Source organism: Brachypodium distachyon, chromosome 1 (assembly GCF_000005505.3).
Source record: "Brachypodium distachyon strain Bd21 chromosome 1, Brachypodium_distachyon_v3.0, whole genome shotgun sequence".
Classification (NCBI taxonomy): domain Eukaryota; kingdom Viridiplantae; phylum Streptophyta; class Magnoliopsida; order Poales; family Poaceae; genus Brachypodium; species Brachypodium distachyon.
Window position 1 is genome coordinate 3341420 of NC_016131.3, and position 16309 is coordinate 3357728.

The 16309-nt window shown below is 42.0% G+C and overlaps 2 protein-coding genes across 2 annotated transcripts; one reads left to right on the forward strand and one right to left on the reverse strand.

Moving 5' to 3' along the window:
- The first annotated feature begins 128 nt into the window (after positions 1-128).
- On the forward strand, positions 129-4211 carry LOC100827822 (transcription factor BHLH089). The gene is made up of 6 exons (XM_003559236.4): positions 129-556; positions 2518-2721; positions 2903-2968; positions 3132-3200; positions 3290-3361; positions 3779-4211. Exons 1-6 carry the CDS (start codon positions 371-373, stop codon positions 3911-3913), a joined length of 732 nt encoding a protein of 243 aa, XP_003559284.1. The 5' UTR covers positions 129-370; the 3' UTR covers positions 3914-4211.
- A 111-nt stretch (positions 4212-4322) lies between these two features.
- LOC100836536 (phosphatidate cytidylyltransferase 1) lies at positions 4323-12589 on the reverse strand. The gene is made up of 12 exons (XM_003564270.4): positions 12096-12589; positions 10424-10519; positions 9706-9959; positions 9413-9564; positions 8438-8579; positions 7456-7612; positions 7159-7206; positions 6977-7063; positions 5635-5763; positions 5482-5538; positions 4832-4915; positions 4323-4755 (listed from the first exon to the last, which is right to left on the reverse strand). Exons 2-12 carry the CDS (start codon positions 10499-10501, stop codon positions 4666-4668), a joined length of 1278 nt encoding a protein of 425 aa, XP_003564318.1. The 5' UTR covers positions 10502-10519; positions 12096-12589; the 3' UTR covers positions 4323-4665.
- Positions 12590-16309: the final 3720 nt, after the last annotated feature.

A 16309-nucleotide genomic window follows, 5' to 3' on the forward strand; every position in this document is an offset into this window, starting at 1 on the left:
GAACTACCAACACACGCCTAGATTCGATCGCGCGGAGTAGGGCGCAGATCCAGCTCCAAGACCCGCCAATCAGCGCGTGGCCAAATCCCGAGTGCCACTAATTTATTTCCGCACGGCTCCCTTCCGGTCTTCTCTGACCTTTCTCTCTCTCTCTCTCTCCCAGTCTCCCCTCCGCAAGTGTACAGTGGGTCAGTGGCGCTGCGAGCTCCCTCGCCTCGACATCTCCACCCCGATCTGGTCGCCTCCCCCGCCCCCATTCCACCCGCGCCACCCCCACGCACGCGCCCGCGGAAGCGAAACCCTAGCTGAGCTAGAGCCCAGCCCCCTGCCCCACCGCCGAGGTGCTTCGCGCGCCGCCGCCGCCGCCGCAATGGACCCCGCCGCCGAGCCCTCCTGGCGTCCTCCGGCGGCCGCTAGCGGTGCGTCCTCCGCCGTCACGGGCCAGAGCAACGGCAGGCGGAGGAGGCAGCAGCCCCGCACGGAGCCCCCGCCGCCGTCCGAGGACGACTCGTCCAGGCCCGTCTCCACTTCCGGCGGCGGCGGCAGTCAGGATTTGGTACGTGTTTTCCTTCGCATTGGTCGTGTGGTCCGTGCGGTGTTGATGGAGGCCGGGACTCGGGGCAATGAGGGGGTGATTTTGGCGTATCCACGTTCGCGGGTGGGAACGGAGGCCCCCTCGCTGAAGGAAAATGCCGCTTCACACACTAATCAGCTTTGGCGTGCGTGTGATCTGTTCATGTCTACGAACGACTGGGTGTATTGTGGTTCTCGATTTCGCTTCAGTCAGTAATGGTTGGCGGGTATTTGATTAACTTGGATGCGTTTAGTTCCACAGCAGTAGTGTGTAGTGGAATGAGCCCGGCCTGCTGGCTGTAGCTAGTACCGTTCCATGTTACAATCATACAACGCGTGTACTCCCTCCGTCCCGAATTAACTGACGCGTAATTAACCAACGTCAGAATCTATACAAATCCATGCCAGTTAATTTGGGACGGAGGGAGTATGTAACTTAATTTGGACGCTTGTGCATAATTTAGTTTAGATAGGGCCATAAAGAACGCTCCCTAAAAGTACAGGGATGTTGACACTAACGATTTTCCTAGTTACCCCGCAGTAGAAGAATCAGTGTACAGTTTCACCACAGGAGTTTGAAATCTTTGCGCCTGGTATGCAAATGTTGCAAGTCTGGCACTACTAGGGTACCAAATTATGCAGAAAAACAGTACACAAGGTCATTCACTATTGAGTTTCTTTCTTTCCAAGTGTGGAGAATTGCTGGTGAGACTAAACGTGCAATTTCTGTTCATTTCATTGCTCACTTGTAGAGTTTCCCATGATTAAACCTAAGTGGTGTCTGAGTATTGATAAGACTTACCCATTGCTCTGTCGCTACATGCCATCACTATTGTGGCAATACAGTGTTGATTACAGTGACTGTTTTCCTATTCTTAGCATGACACAGTTCTAACATAATAACATACCCATCTCCTTGGTTCGGGATGTTGTGTTTCACGAAGACATCTTTTAGGGGCTTGCACAACTGTGATTTACCATTAACTTTTCTCAGTGGAAAAGTTGTATACAAGTGTATCAACACTGAGCACTAACTGCTAATGGTTCATATTGGTGCACGTGTTTAGACTCTAGAGTGGTTCATATTGGTGCTAAACTGCTAATGGCTGTCAGGCTTGGTTCACTGGAATGTTGGCAGCATATGATTGCACTGCTCGGTTAGTTGGTTATTTTCTCTTTAACAAACACTAAAAGTTTTAACAATTTTGATTAGAAAGGCGATCAAGTTTCTGAACCAGCAGTAGATGTGAATATGTCATAAAAGTACTACTGCTCAACCTTGCTGACACTGATATAGTAATATGGCCTTCCCAATTATCATCTTCCTGTATTAGTTATCTTTGACAAATAAAATCCTCCATTGCAGTCTTATATTTATGTAAGCAGTATATATGTTGAAAATGTATACCAAGCTGTTGGGCGACAGCTGGCTTGGCTAATTGTGTATTTCTGTTGACATAGCGTCTTTGGTACATCTGGCTTCAATGCAATGCTTTTTGGTCTGTACTTGTTGTTTAAAGGTGGTTGCTAGACAAACAGTTAAATCCAATCAACTATCTCCAGCACTAACTACTGAGCCAACAACCTATTAGTCCATACAGTGTTTTTAATTTCTGCCTGCATTTAGTAACCTACTGTGGATTATCTAGCGGGCATACTCTACTCTATATCATATTGATGCTAGTCTGCAAGACATTATTTTGGTCAAATGTGATGATTTTACTGCTTCCTTTGTATGATTTTTGCTTCCTAATTCACTGGTTCTGTGATGTTCGACAATTTAAAGAGTTGTGGCTTGGCTTTTAAGGCCAGACAGCTTGTTACAATATTTTCGTCACATTTTAAAGAAAAGTTGCCCATATTTTGATAGGCAGGTTTATGCAGGGAGCAAGATATTATCTTTTCTTTCTCGTGTATCTTTTTGACTGAAGATCTTATGTGCAGATTGATTCAGAAGCAAAGCGTTTCAGGGCGAATAAATCTAGTGATGATAATGGCAGTTTCAGAACAGATGCTGAAGGTGATTCAAGAAATGGTAGTAAGGTTGTTGATCAAAATCCTCCACCTCCAGAACCACCAAAGCAAGATTACATCCATGTGAGGGCAAGGAGGGGCCAAGCAACTGACAGCCATAGCCTTGCAGAAAGGGTCAGTTGAATGTATTGTTTTCAGTTTTGACTACTCTGAATGTTATGTCTTCTGTTTTGACTATTCCTAAAGGAGTTACAAATCTGTTTACAATTTGAGGTGCCAACATAAATTGTTGCTATACAGCAATTGCAAGTGAATAAAAGATTTGATCACTGAAGTTCTCTACTTATTTTGATAGGCACGACGTGAGAAAATAACCGAGAGAATGAAAATTCTCCAAGATCTCGTCCCTGGATGCAATAAGGTGCATTTTAATCTCAGCAAGCATTGAACATTCTATGAGTTTCCATTTTGTGCCATTAACGTCCTATATATATTCATCTTGGTACCATTATCAAGCTCTAAGCCTTTCCTAGTTCTGGTTCTGTAAATGATTTTCGTTTGAAAGCTTTTGCTTCCTTGGTCAGGTTATTGGGAAAGCATCAGTCCTCGATGAGATAATTAATTATGTCCAGGCTTTGGAACGTCAAGTTGAGGTATGTTGTTTCACGATTGTCACTTGCCTACGGAGTTGTGTTACCTTCTATAGTTCAGTTAATAGCTCCACAATTGCTGTCATCTGCAGTTCCTGTCCATGAAGCTTGAGGCGGTTAATGCCCATGTGAACAATGGAGTTGAAACATTTCCATCTAAAGATGTAAGTTGTGTTGAATAGCAAGATGGTTGGTACACCAAATATATCTTAGCTCCAATGATTGATTTCTCACACTGTGTTGCCACTATATTACTTTGCATCTTGTCTCTTGCTCTGCAACCAAGCCTGCTATGATGCCACATTGCTCATTGCGTGTGAGCAATTCAATATGTCCTTCATTGCTGCCTTCTGAAACTTGACCATTGCTGAACGTGTGTGAAGATGCTCCTCTTAATCTTTGATCATGCATGCACTGCCAGGGTAACATGGTTCAAATTTACGTTGATTTGCCTAAACCACCATTTCCCGTTGATGCGCATACTTCTTTTTTACAACACAATTTAATGTGTTTACTAAGTACCAATGTGAAGTTTTATGTGAACTTCCAGAATGTTTACCTTTATGGCTTTTCACTTGCAGTTTAGTGCTCCGACGTTCAACACAGCTCCGGGGCTGACGTTCGATCCACAAACACCAAGAGAATATGCGCAGGGGTCGCCAGCATCAGAATGGCTTCACATGCAGATTGGTGGCACCTACGAAAGAGTGACATGAACAGAACAAATTCAGGGTGGCGCTTGGCAGATCGTACCATGAACCCATGATCACAACCACCTGTTCTGGATTAATTTTGCAGAATTCTCTTGTTTCAAATATGGTTTTATCTGTAGCTTGGAGATGTAATTGGCAGGAGAGACATGAGACATTGTATTTAGGGAGATCACTCGAGTGCGATTCTTTTCTTTTTGCAGATCGATTCCAGACTTCTCTCCCACATTCATGTCACGAATTTCAAAGGATTTCTGTAACTGAGTCTTTCGTAAGATGAATGGAGGCAACTTTTGTCAGGTCCCTTGTTAAAGCTTAAACTTGTTCTACTATAGTCTCCTTCATGATAATCTCCAACAGGCAGCTTAAACCTTCCTCTTCAGCGTGCAGTTATTTTAAATTTACAATCAGGGCACAACAGAATCAACAAGAGTTAGAACGGGAAAACATAATCCTTTGTTGTTGCAGCATTCTCCAAATACTTGACGCAAGACCAACAAACAGACTGATATACAATGACAAATTATAGCTTCCTTTTCCAGCTCTATTTTACAAGAGCACGGACAGATGATAACTAAAAAAGGTGAGCGAATCAAGAACCTAAGCCCTATCATTCTTTACAAGGGTTTGGAAAAGGACACCACTATCTCAGGTACAGAGCAGCTATGATGCTGTACATGAATCTAGAGCTACATCATATCGAACTGGGTGCTTTAAAATACACGGTGTGTTTTGGGCCTTCATGAGAAGATCCATGCTCAGCTTTGCATAGATTGCCTTTCAGTGAAGATCTCCCCTAGTTGTTGGTACAAGTACTTCTGCTCCTCGTAGGTCAAGTTTCTTATAATCTGGATGGCAATAGGTTGGCGATGGCTGAGAATCACGTGATAAAAAAATCAATGGAAAATAAGGTAAGATACTGACCTGATCCAAGATTGCATCCACAGAGAAATTGTGGGGCGAAATAAATGATTGGTGATATATGTACGCAAAAACTGCCATAACCATCTGGAAAAATGCACAAGAACAATATCGTTCAGGTGAGCTGCATTGGCTTGGATGCATATCATATAGAAGTTCTCCAATTTCACATTATCAAAACATTTACTGGTGAAGTAACCAGGGGCATTATTTCCTCTTTACCTTCTGCTAAAGTCCTCTATCCCAACAAAAATTAAAATATAGAAACGGCTTTGTAGAAGAGGAATAATACAAGTATGCTTAACACAAATCCCTCTAAGAAAAGCAACTTCTATTCATCCCAACTATCCCTGTGTTCAACAGAACTTGATCAGTTGGTCTGCACGTCAACGTTGTCCTTAAAAGACACATCTAGGTCACACGGAAAATACCTAACATCTCGGAAAATAGAAGAAAGCTAGACCCCAAAGTAAAGCTACTGCTCCTGAAATCATTAGCCTGAACATTTACTTCAACCAGTTGGTTCATAGGTGAATTACCAAACACAGATTTGCTCACACAAGTTTAGGCAAAACCAAGTTTAGGTATAGGCATATATGTGTTTCATAGCCAGCAACATATCCTTCTAAAGATGGTTATTTGTGATGACTTACTTGACAATCCATTCGATCAGTAATCCCACCATGCCCAGGTATGCTGTCACCAAAATCCTACAAATATTTAAGATCGATAATAAAGAGAAGTTAAGACAGTATAGTAAATCCTCATGGTTTTCCAATAAGGAAAAATAATTAAGAAGTAAGCACCTTTATTTTAAAAGCCCTCTTGAAGCCACTTGCAAAAAATCCTCCAAACGGTGCTATAATTGATGCAAACAAACCAAGGGCTAAAGCATGCCACTGCACAGGTAAAAGGAAAACTTCTTTCCATGGAAACTGCCAGGAGATATATGTAATCAGAATATCAGTTTAAAGTTCACAAGTGATCCAGAAACTTCAGAGAGAAGGTACTACAAACCCAATAAGGAAACAACAAACTAAAAAAATACATCAATTATCAAAATCAAATACTCCCTCCGTCCAAAAAGGATGTCTTAACTCGATCAAATTTGAATGCATCTATACGCTAAGTCATGTCTAGATACATCCAAATTTTGACAAACTTGAGACATCTTTTGTTGGACGGAGGGAGTAGCATTAATTTGGTAGCATATTAGTGACATGGAAGAAAGAAAAGCATGTTAGTTCAACTGAGCACTTGATCATACCCAGATAACATAATTATGGTTATCTGAGCATAAAAGAGGATATATGTCTTCATTCGTCATTCAAAGGCTCAAAGAACTAGGTGTGACCTACCCAGATCTCTGTGGTTTTAAAAGGTGGCACCTACATGTCCAAACTTTGCTGCCGTAAATGCTGCTTGTCAGACGCGTCAGCAGACACTACAACTCCCCTGCTGTGAACCTTGGTTCACATTGGAACAATTGCTGTGTAGAGGATGGCCAGATGGCATGCTCTGAAGGGGTTTGGGGAACTAGAAGGGAGAGACAAACAGAGAGCCATTTTTGCTTGCTTATGAAACAGGGCGTTGACCCTCTATGAGATGCAAAGTCCCTACCATGAAATACACATTCCTCGTACTCTACTAGTAACACACAACTAAGGTACCAACTACAACTGCTAACAGTAAAGGACTCCATAACTCCTTAGAATCCATGGGACCTTCTACAGCTCAAGATTCTTTCTTGGCATGCACAATGCTGCCTCTGCATATGACTGGCTACTGCTGATCCTTTCTGACCCTGCTGTTGCTGCCCAAAAAATCCCTTCTTTCTTCTGTCCCTCCCAGACACCATGACAGGAATGGAGATAGACAGAAATGGAGGAGGAAAGTTTGACGATCACATCTGAGCCCACCATATTTTTTGGTTATTTGCTGATTCTACTGATTGGTTGACATGTTATCCAAGACCACACATTGTGGCCCTGTAGGACGAAACCAGTGTAAATTGCCTCAAGGGGATGATGTGTCTGGTTTTGGTGGTTAGGAAGTATTAACCAAACACTTATGTTGAGGTTTGTCTTCCGTACTTAGGCAGAAAAAATGGTGTTAAAATAAACAGTTTAACAAGATGCATTTTCTTACCCAGTGTGGCACCCATTCTCCCAAATAATAATGCTCTGGCTTAAACATAGGCCCAGGATCGCAACGAAGCCACCCTGTCGACAGGTCCTGAATATATTTCCATATAAATTTAAGAACGAATTCAACAGAGTAGTTATTTGCACCTAAAACTAACAATCACATTCTGAAAAAAAACAAGTCACCTTTCTTGGGCATGTCAACCATTGGAAACGGCCCATTACATTTGCTAACTGCCAAAGAAAATAAGGGAAAGCGAAGAATGGTGTTATATATAATTGAAAATGGACTGTCCAGAAATAATTTATGCATCACATATGAAACCCCTTAAAGCTAGCATGATAGGTAGTAATTTCTTACGTAAAACTAGGGCTAGCCAACATAGACGAACTAATCTTAATAAGATTATATAGCAGAATAGACATTGGTTAACACAGATTTGCAATTATCACTGCTAAGAAAAATAAGAAAAGCTTTCTCACCAGAAAAGCAGATATGATAGTTGTCACTGATGCACCAATAAAACCTTCCCATGTTTTCTTTGGAGATAACTTGATCAATGGTGTTCTTCCCAGAAAGAACCCAAATAAATATGCAGCAATGTCATTGATCACAATGAGTGAAGCAGGGAGAAGAAACCTGTGCAGCCATAGCATTTGGGTTTGTCAATACGTGCTAAAATACCATTAGATACTGACTTAATTAACATGCATGTAACCAAATGGAGCAATTTATTCTGCAGTAAATACTGCCACCGTTTCTAAATGCAAGAATTCCTAGCTTTGTCCTAAGTCAAACTTCTTAAAGTTTGACCAAGTTTATAGAAAAATATCAACATATATAATATCTAATAAGTATACTATGGAAACATATATCATGATGAATTTAATAAAACTAATTTAGAGTCTGAGATATTTCTATAAACGTGGTCAAAGATTGACTTAGGACAAAGCTAGGACTTCTTACATATAGCAACGGAGGGAGTATATTTATTGATATGCTCTATGTCATAAAGTGGCATAACTTAGCCTGAAAAAAGAAAATTCTACCTTTCATAATAGGGACAGTACAAAAAGGAAACAGCAAGGCACAAAAATAATACAGAAACATGTATACATGCATGAGTATGGCTGTTGCAACCAGCACTCCTAAGTTTTTTATTTTATTTTATTTTCTTTATGGTGGAAAATTGGGTGTTCTTAAAGTGAAAGATACAAACACAAACTTCTATTAGAACAAACCTCAAATAGGTCAATACCCAGTGATATTACTACAAAAGAAAACATGCATCTTGAAGTTACTTCAACAACTTTTAGTTTTTTTAGGCGAGGAAACTTGGATGTTTACTCTATAGAAATAAATGCATGACAAATGTCAGGGCTGGATTAAAATGGCTGAACATTTCACGCAAGTCAGTAAGTCAAACGTGGCATAAGGACACCAACAAGGTGGAACATGGCTTACCAGAACATCCCTTCAAATATATTTGCCACGGTGAAAGAAGACTGCGCAAAAACCGTTAAAAGAATCATGTGTGTCCAGGCATACTGTTTGAACTGATACTTGTATGTCTTTTTCTTCAGAGTCAAAATAAACCATACAAATCCTGGATCATAGGAGTTACATATATTATTTTGATGGCACGGAGGAACTAGAAATTATCAAGACAAGACAAGCAGGTTACTAGTGGATCAGGAAGAAATGTCTAAGAACAATTCATGAAACCAAGCGAATTAAAAGATTCAATAAAAACCAGCTTCTGCAGAACGCTACGTTGTTCAGATCACCTGGGCAGGCCCAGTGGTGGTGCTACACAAGCAATGGGTTCAATTAATCCCGCAGTTTTAAAAATATACCCTTAGATTTTTCAGGTTTAATGGTCCTTGGAAGTTTAAAAGAATGACCCCGCAGATTTTAATTTTTGCCACCGCCACTGGGCAGGCATGCACAACACAAACCGTAGTTCCAGGCATTTGCAGAACTACAATACGCATCCACAAAAGGTGAAATAATGTAGAATCTCCAATATTCAGCACTAGCCATTCAATTAATAAAACAATCCCAGTACAGAAGTCTGCATGAATAGTTGTTATGCAACAGGTGAACTGTTATTTAAACCAACAGAAAACTTATAACCAAATAATGACCAAAGTTGCAATGCAGACAAATGTTATGGTTATGATACAGTCTACTCCCTCCGTTCCATAATTCTTGTCTCAAATTTGCTCAAAAATAGATGTATCTATTCCTAAAAGGTGTCCAGATACATGTAAGATTTCGACAAGAATTATGGAACGGAGGTAGTATTATTCTACTTTGGGTAAGCTCATTACACATCTTATTATGTTAGAAAAATATAGCAACTAATACAAAATGAAGTTTTTAACGAGTAGTGGTTGATATGAAACTGTTTACATTACAAAATGTATTGAGCCTTACCAGCAATGTAAAGAAAATAGCAAATAAACATCTGATACTTTATGAGGCCGCTGACAAGCTTATACAACAAGTGATCTGAAGATACTGTGTTAACAAGCTCCCGACTAAGAAAGCGCCCATATGTAAACAACATTGCCGTGAAAAAGAAGTGCCTGCAAAGAAATGATAAGATTTGTTCACACAAATTAGATATATTTTTTGAAAACAGTTACGTTGATGGAAGCCACCCTGTTCAATCATCGATAATTTTCCAGGTTAAAACAGTAGTATAACCAAAATGGTCCAGCACCTACCAATTCAGCAGCCTGAACCCTGGCAGTTGTTTCTCTTCACTAGATTTTCTGAGCAGGTTAAAAAGCTCTGTTGCCATGAATATTTGAATCACAACCACCATGGCCCAGATATACAGATGGCCCATATAAACTATAAGAGCAAAGCCTCCAATCATCCACACAGTAGAATATGTGCGGATAAGCATTGACTTATACTTGTTCTGATCACTGACAAGTAAAGCCGGTCCATTGGCTCTATTCCCATCTGTAGTAACCTGAAAAAATAGCTAAGATTAGCTTCACAAAACAACATGATTGTCAACATAAAACAGGTTAACGCACTATCTTTGCAACATGACCCATGTCAATAAATACTCCATTATTATAAAGAAAAAATGAAGGAGTGATCGAAATGAATAAATAAACAGAATAAATGAACAACATCAGTATGGAAAAAATGATGTTTTTTACACCATCCATTACTCATCCTAAACGTGCAATTGTGGCTAAGTAAAAAAAAAGTAAGTGAAGGAAGTTTCTAAAAAATGAAGCTGAAAGAAGTTTGTAGGATAGACATCACATTAATAAATAAATTTGCAAGAGAAAAAAAAAAGATGAACTACTTCCTCTTGACAATATAGACCATCATGCAAGTGCAACACAAACTGAGAAACTAAAGAGCTGATCCATTGGCTACAGAAAAAATCTGAAAGAAAAATATCATGAGGAAATAACTAACTTCATTAGGACGTCTTCGATGTCTAACACGTCCTACATGAGAAGCAGAAACATCGCTAGAGCTTGCCTCCTTTTGCATTGCTGCTATCGATCAAATCTACAGTCACAATAGTCAGTTAGACCAGATTCAACCACAACAGTAATTCCAGACTATGCAAGTAGTAAGAGCGAGAGCTTGCAGTCACTAAGAGCATCCCTAGCAATTCACTACTGACTTTGTTAAGGAGAGAGAGAGTGGACAATCTCATGCAAAGTAACAATCTCTCCAACAAGTAGTTTCTTCATTTGTTACTAAAACGTATTTCTAGTCATTATGGTTTGCCCACACAAAAATGATATGAAAGTAGCAACTCATTTTCCAAAGTGATTTTAATTGTAACTTAGTATTTGGTATGCTGTAGCACATGTTTCTCTATAGAGACAAAAAAATAATTCTTTCCTCTTGTCGCATCCACATCATCCATGATGTGTCCTGGTTTTAGCAATGCTGATGTGGATTGTTGTGTCAGGGATACTCTAAGGGTATCTCAGACAATCCAAATCAGCAGTTACTATAAGTGTATACATCAACAAAAGATGACATGGAAGGAAAAGGCGGAGGGGAAAAGGAGAAACTGTTTCCGGTGGGAGAAACGACTAGGTCGAAAAAACCAATACCGAAGTAACAGCCAAAACCACTGTTGGAGGTCCGTACGTCACCTACAACCGCATACTGACAGGCCCCAGGAGGTCTGCTTGTTACCTAAAACCACGTACTGACAGGCCCCACAGCAATTACTGGATCTGTCTGCAGCCAGAGCACCCCGATTCCACCATCCCATGTAGACAGGTACTTCCCGATTCTCCCGGCGTACTCCATCAAGAGTTCGCAGCACTTCTGCCTCCAGCCACTGGATAGTACTAGTATTTGATTTGTACGTGGATTAGCCAGTAACCTTGTGAGTACTGGAGCAATCGGGGAGTAAATTCTCAATGTATGTGAGTTTTGAAGTTAATGTGTGGTTTATGTTTTTTGGTGCTAGATGGTGTTATATTTCTTGTATGATTTGTTTAGTTCTTGCATGGTTTATAATCCTGAACGAGCTATATATGCATACATGCATTATTCATTTGCATGTTAAATTTCTCCCTTCACAACCTACGGTTTTGCCCCTCAAACCGTCAAACGTCTATATGCTAACTGTGGTTAAAATGTTGAACAGAAATACAATAATCCAGTGATTTTGCTTGTAGGATAAGGGATAGCATTGCTTTCACTTGCATTTTAATTCACATTCAAATCATGTGCCAAATGGATAAAATATCTGCCACGAAGTTGAAGTCCATTGCAGATCATTACAAGTCTTTTTTTAGAACTATTCTTGGAGGGCTTAGTGACAAGCTAAAGAAACTAACTGTTGGAGAAGGTGCTAGTGGAACATTCTTGTGTGGAATTGTCACGTCTATTTCCTCTGAGTAACGGCTTTAGTAACACATTGTTGGGATGCTCTGAGTGGAACATTGACTCTAACACTGCTTTTTAGATGATTGGTCGAACAGATTCGCTCTAATTATGGAGAACAGTGTAAATTGTGAAACTCAACTCCCCAAAAAAACAGGGGCGGATCTTAACAGCGTGCTGGCTGTGAGATCAGTGGGATTTAACTAACCCCCGGATGAAAACAACATCATACCTCGAACCCCAATGACCAAAGACCGCGCACGGGGTGGAGACCACGCCGTGAGAGCCGGCCGTGGGGATTGAGGCGGGCGGCTGTACGGCAGAGCTAGAGCCTAGAGCCGCCTTGTCGGTAGATACGAGGAACTTCTTATTAGGGTTTGGAGAGCAGTGGGGGTGGGGCAGACTCAAGGTGGGCGTTCGGGTTAACTCAAGGTGGGCGTTCGGTAGATACGAGGAACTCAGCTTGAAGCCTTGAACTTGCCAGAACGGCACTCACGAAGAAGATGTTCCAGCTTTGGAGGTGGACTTGCTTGCTTGCGAGCTGGAGTGGGAGTCTGGAAGAGTCGCGTCGTCGACGGCTCGTGCGCTGCGGGCGCCGGACGGTGGCGGTGAGCAGCAGGCGCCGGGCGGGCACGACGCGAGCATGGGGCTGCGGCGAGCCGGCGACTCCCGCGAGGCGGCGACACGGGCGGCTAGGGTTGAGTGGGGATGTGAATGGGACTGGAGGGAGAAAGGTACGCTGGGGGCTGGTTATGGGCCTGAGACTGAGAGGTGTGGGACTGTGGGCTGAGCGAGCCTAGAGTTGGAATTTTCACATTAGGCTGCTGGGCTTCGGGCTATTCGGGAGAATCGGGTACCCAGGAGTTAAACCCCGAATTACCCAAACTAATTTCGGGTTTTCCAAGTTGTTACCCGAGTTTTTCAACCGGATTTCGGGTTCGGGCTTGGATTTTCCGGGTTCGGGGTTCGGGTTTTGGAATTTATGCCCAGTTTGAGGACAGACATGAGCTTGAAATCTGTACCAATATATTATCTATACCAATATATCTATATCTATATCTATCTAGATAATACGGACCGTTTCCTTCACCGTCGTCTGTCAAACTTCCCAAAAAAAATTGTGAGCCTACCTATCTAAAAAATACGGACCGTTTCCTTCACCGTCCTCTGTAAAACTTCCCAAAAGATTTGTGGGCCTCCCAAAATTGCATGTATATTAGGACTACTAAGTCGACTGGCTCGTTACCTGCACCGAATTAGACTATAACTCCGCGATGGAAATCCATCGCCAGCGGGATCGCTACCAGAGTCAGGCAACAACTCCGAATGAAAGATCGCTCCGACGAAACACTACGGGAGTCGGAAGATGAGACCCAATCGGGCACCCATCGGGCAAGCAATCGAAGCCACGGCCATCCCCTCTGTCTCCCAGGCACGGCCACAGCTCTCCTAAGGCTAAAAAAAAATTACACAAGGAGATGGCGAGAATTGTTAGAACAAGCTGACTGAACGAGAGAGATGGCCAAACAGGCCATGTTGATGGGTCATCGAGTCATGGGCTACTGGGCCAATTTTGCACTTGGTTTTTATTTATTTATTTACAGCAGGGTTCATCCGTTAATCCTTATTGCATTAAAAAGTCCACATTTCGCTAAAAAAAATCAAAGAGTTCACATATTATATAATAAAAATAATATTTAATTAATTAAAATATTAACTGGACGACCCATCGGTATCCATGGGTATAAACCTATACCCATACCCTACCCATGACTAATCGGGTGAGCCATCGAGCATACCCATGGGTGTAAACATCGACCCATATCCGAGCCATCCGCGGGCGAGTTGCCACACTTAATAATTGCCGGCCATATAAGACGGATTCCAGCCGCCACGCAGAGACATGACTACGAGCAGACAGATAGCCGAGAGGCCAACGACGTCAAGTCGTCTAAACTGCCCACAAGTCAGATCCGCCGAACAACTCGAGCAAATAATTGGAAAAAATTTACACATGCACTGCCAGCTTATTAATTAGGCTTGATTTAATCTAATATTGATAAGCTCATTAAGAAAACCAGCAAAATCAGATTAGGCATACTCAATAAAATAATCAAATGTTTATACTCATAAACGAACATCCAGCTGCCAAAACATAATTTGTTGCCCCTTCTAACTCTTTGTTTTAACGGGTGAGGTGAGATAGTGGAGAGAAATAAAAAAGTTAAGTGATTATGTCTCAAAACTTCTTTGACCGGGTGATGTTATATAATTTTCAGAAGGAAGTGTATTGTTCTATTTTGAGATACTAGAATATGGAGACATAATCTTCGGAAGAAACCTTTTCTAAAGGGATATTTGGTGATCGTTAAAGAAGAGCAAAGAGAGGTTTTGATGCATATTTTTTAATGTATCATTTTATGTTGTTGTTATCTATACCAATATATTAAATTGGAGTTGGTGGTGACGGTACGACCGCCGCCGTACGTCATGTCATCAAAATTACGGCCAATATGCCACCGCTCGTTATTTCTCTCGATACGGACGCCCCAAGCGCCCAACCTACTCGATCCCCTCCCGACGCCCCACCCAACCTGCTCCATCGCCCCCGCTGCCGCAGCCCCCTTCCACTCTGGCTACCCCCCCCACCCACCCACCCCACCCCAACCGCCTCCCTTCTCTCCCCCGACCTCCTGCTCCTTCCTTCGCCTGGACATCACTGCTTTACTCGCTGCAGTTTGCGGCCTGGCCACTCCAAGCATACCAACCCTGCGCGAAATCCACTCGACGACCGCTGTCCGCAGTCCCAGTGCGTGATCCAGAAAGTGGCCGTCGTTCGCCATTCACGCATGAGATCCAGTAGGTGGCCGGCCATAGCTCAACCATCCGGCGAGTCCTTGTTGTTTTCGTTTGTTATGGTGCTTTGCACTAATCGACGGATAATTCGATAGCTAATTGGGATGTACTCCCAACTTGATTGATGGTAGCTGCTATGGATAATAGATAGATTAGTATTCTACCATGCACCGAATGATTACCATGTGCATGTTGTGATTGGAAATTAGCATCTCCTGATAGTTCGACTGCATGCTTGAAAATTAGCATTTTCTTTTTATGGGTTCCATACTTTTGGATGTATACAAATTTGCTCTATGTTTTGAACTTTTGTATTTGATCTTTTCTTGTTAGAATGTGAAAATTTGGTACAGAATTTGAATGATGATTTATTAGTGCACGGGATCATCTTTTAAAGCGTGACGTGTGTGTTGGGCCGTGGCAGTATATATATTAAATTGGAGTTGGTGGTGATGGTACGGGCGTCGTGGTACGTCACGTCACCGAAATTACGCCCAATATGCCACCTAATACCCCAGGTCATGAAGCTGTCCGTCTTCATCCATCCTCAGCGCAAGCCCCCTCCTCTCGATCTCCCGCACGACACGAGTGCAAGCTCCCATCCTCCTCAGTCCCCACACGAAACGGATCTCCCGCACGAGAAAAATTATTCCGTAGCAACGCACAGACACTGTGCTAGTTTTTAGGAGTTCTTCTGTGCCTCCTGTAGGCACTTATACAATTTGGTCCCTGTAAAAAGACCCAATTATTTTAACGTACACCATCAGCCATGGCACTATGGCAGGTCAGGACTTTGGAGTGGAGAGAAAAGAAAGGTAGTACTCTAAAAATCGTCTCGAATAACAAACTAGCCCCCTCGAACTAAGAATCTTTGGAAAGTACCTTTTCGCGACCAGCTAAAAGACAACTCAGCATATATTCCCCCAAATTAAAGAATTCCAAAGGAACGCTAAGCCCACAAATCACCGAATTTAACTGCAGCCCCGAATCACACATAAACACCGGCGAGGCAGGGAGCGTGTCCTTGACTCCTTGTGCATAAACGGAACCAATGGACAAACAAGTAGTAGGGACGAGGCTCGAATCATCGATTCCGAGCCATATTATGACAAGGTACAAGGTGTTTTGGAACCCATAAGATCGCATAGGCAAATAGATCATCATAGATTTTATTGTATATATGGTGATTTTATTTTATTTTTCGAATGGGGTGATTTTATTGTATATATGGAGTATAACAAAAGCATAGGCCAGTTCTTTTTAGCTTCCTGAACCGGCTTCTCCAAGAAGCTCCGCCACCTAAATTTGATTACGTTATCAAACTAGGTTAGCCTAAACTATTTTGGATGCCTAGCTAAATCTGAGATGCGGCTTCTGCAGGAAGCTAGGTGAGGACAGCTTCTAGGAGAAGCCGGTTCTAGAAGCCGAAAAGTACGCAGCCAAAATAAAAGAATATAAATTTGATGTTGAAAAACACTGATATCAATATAAGACGTTCATACCAAAACAAAACACCACTCACAGAGCAAAAACGTCGCAGGAGAATTACTGTTGAAGTGTGAACTAAGAGAATTAGCGCATGCGGTGACG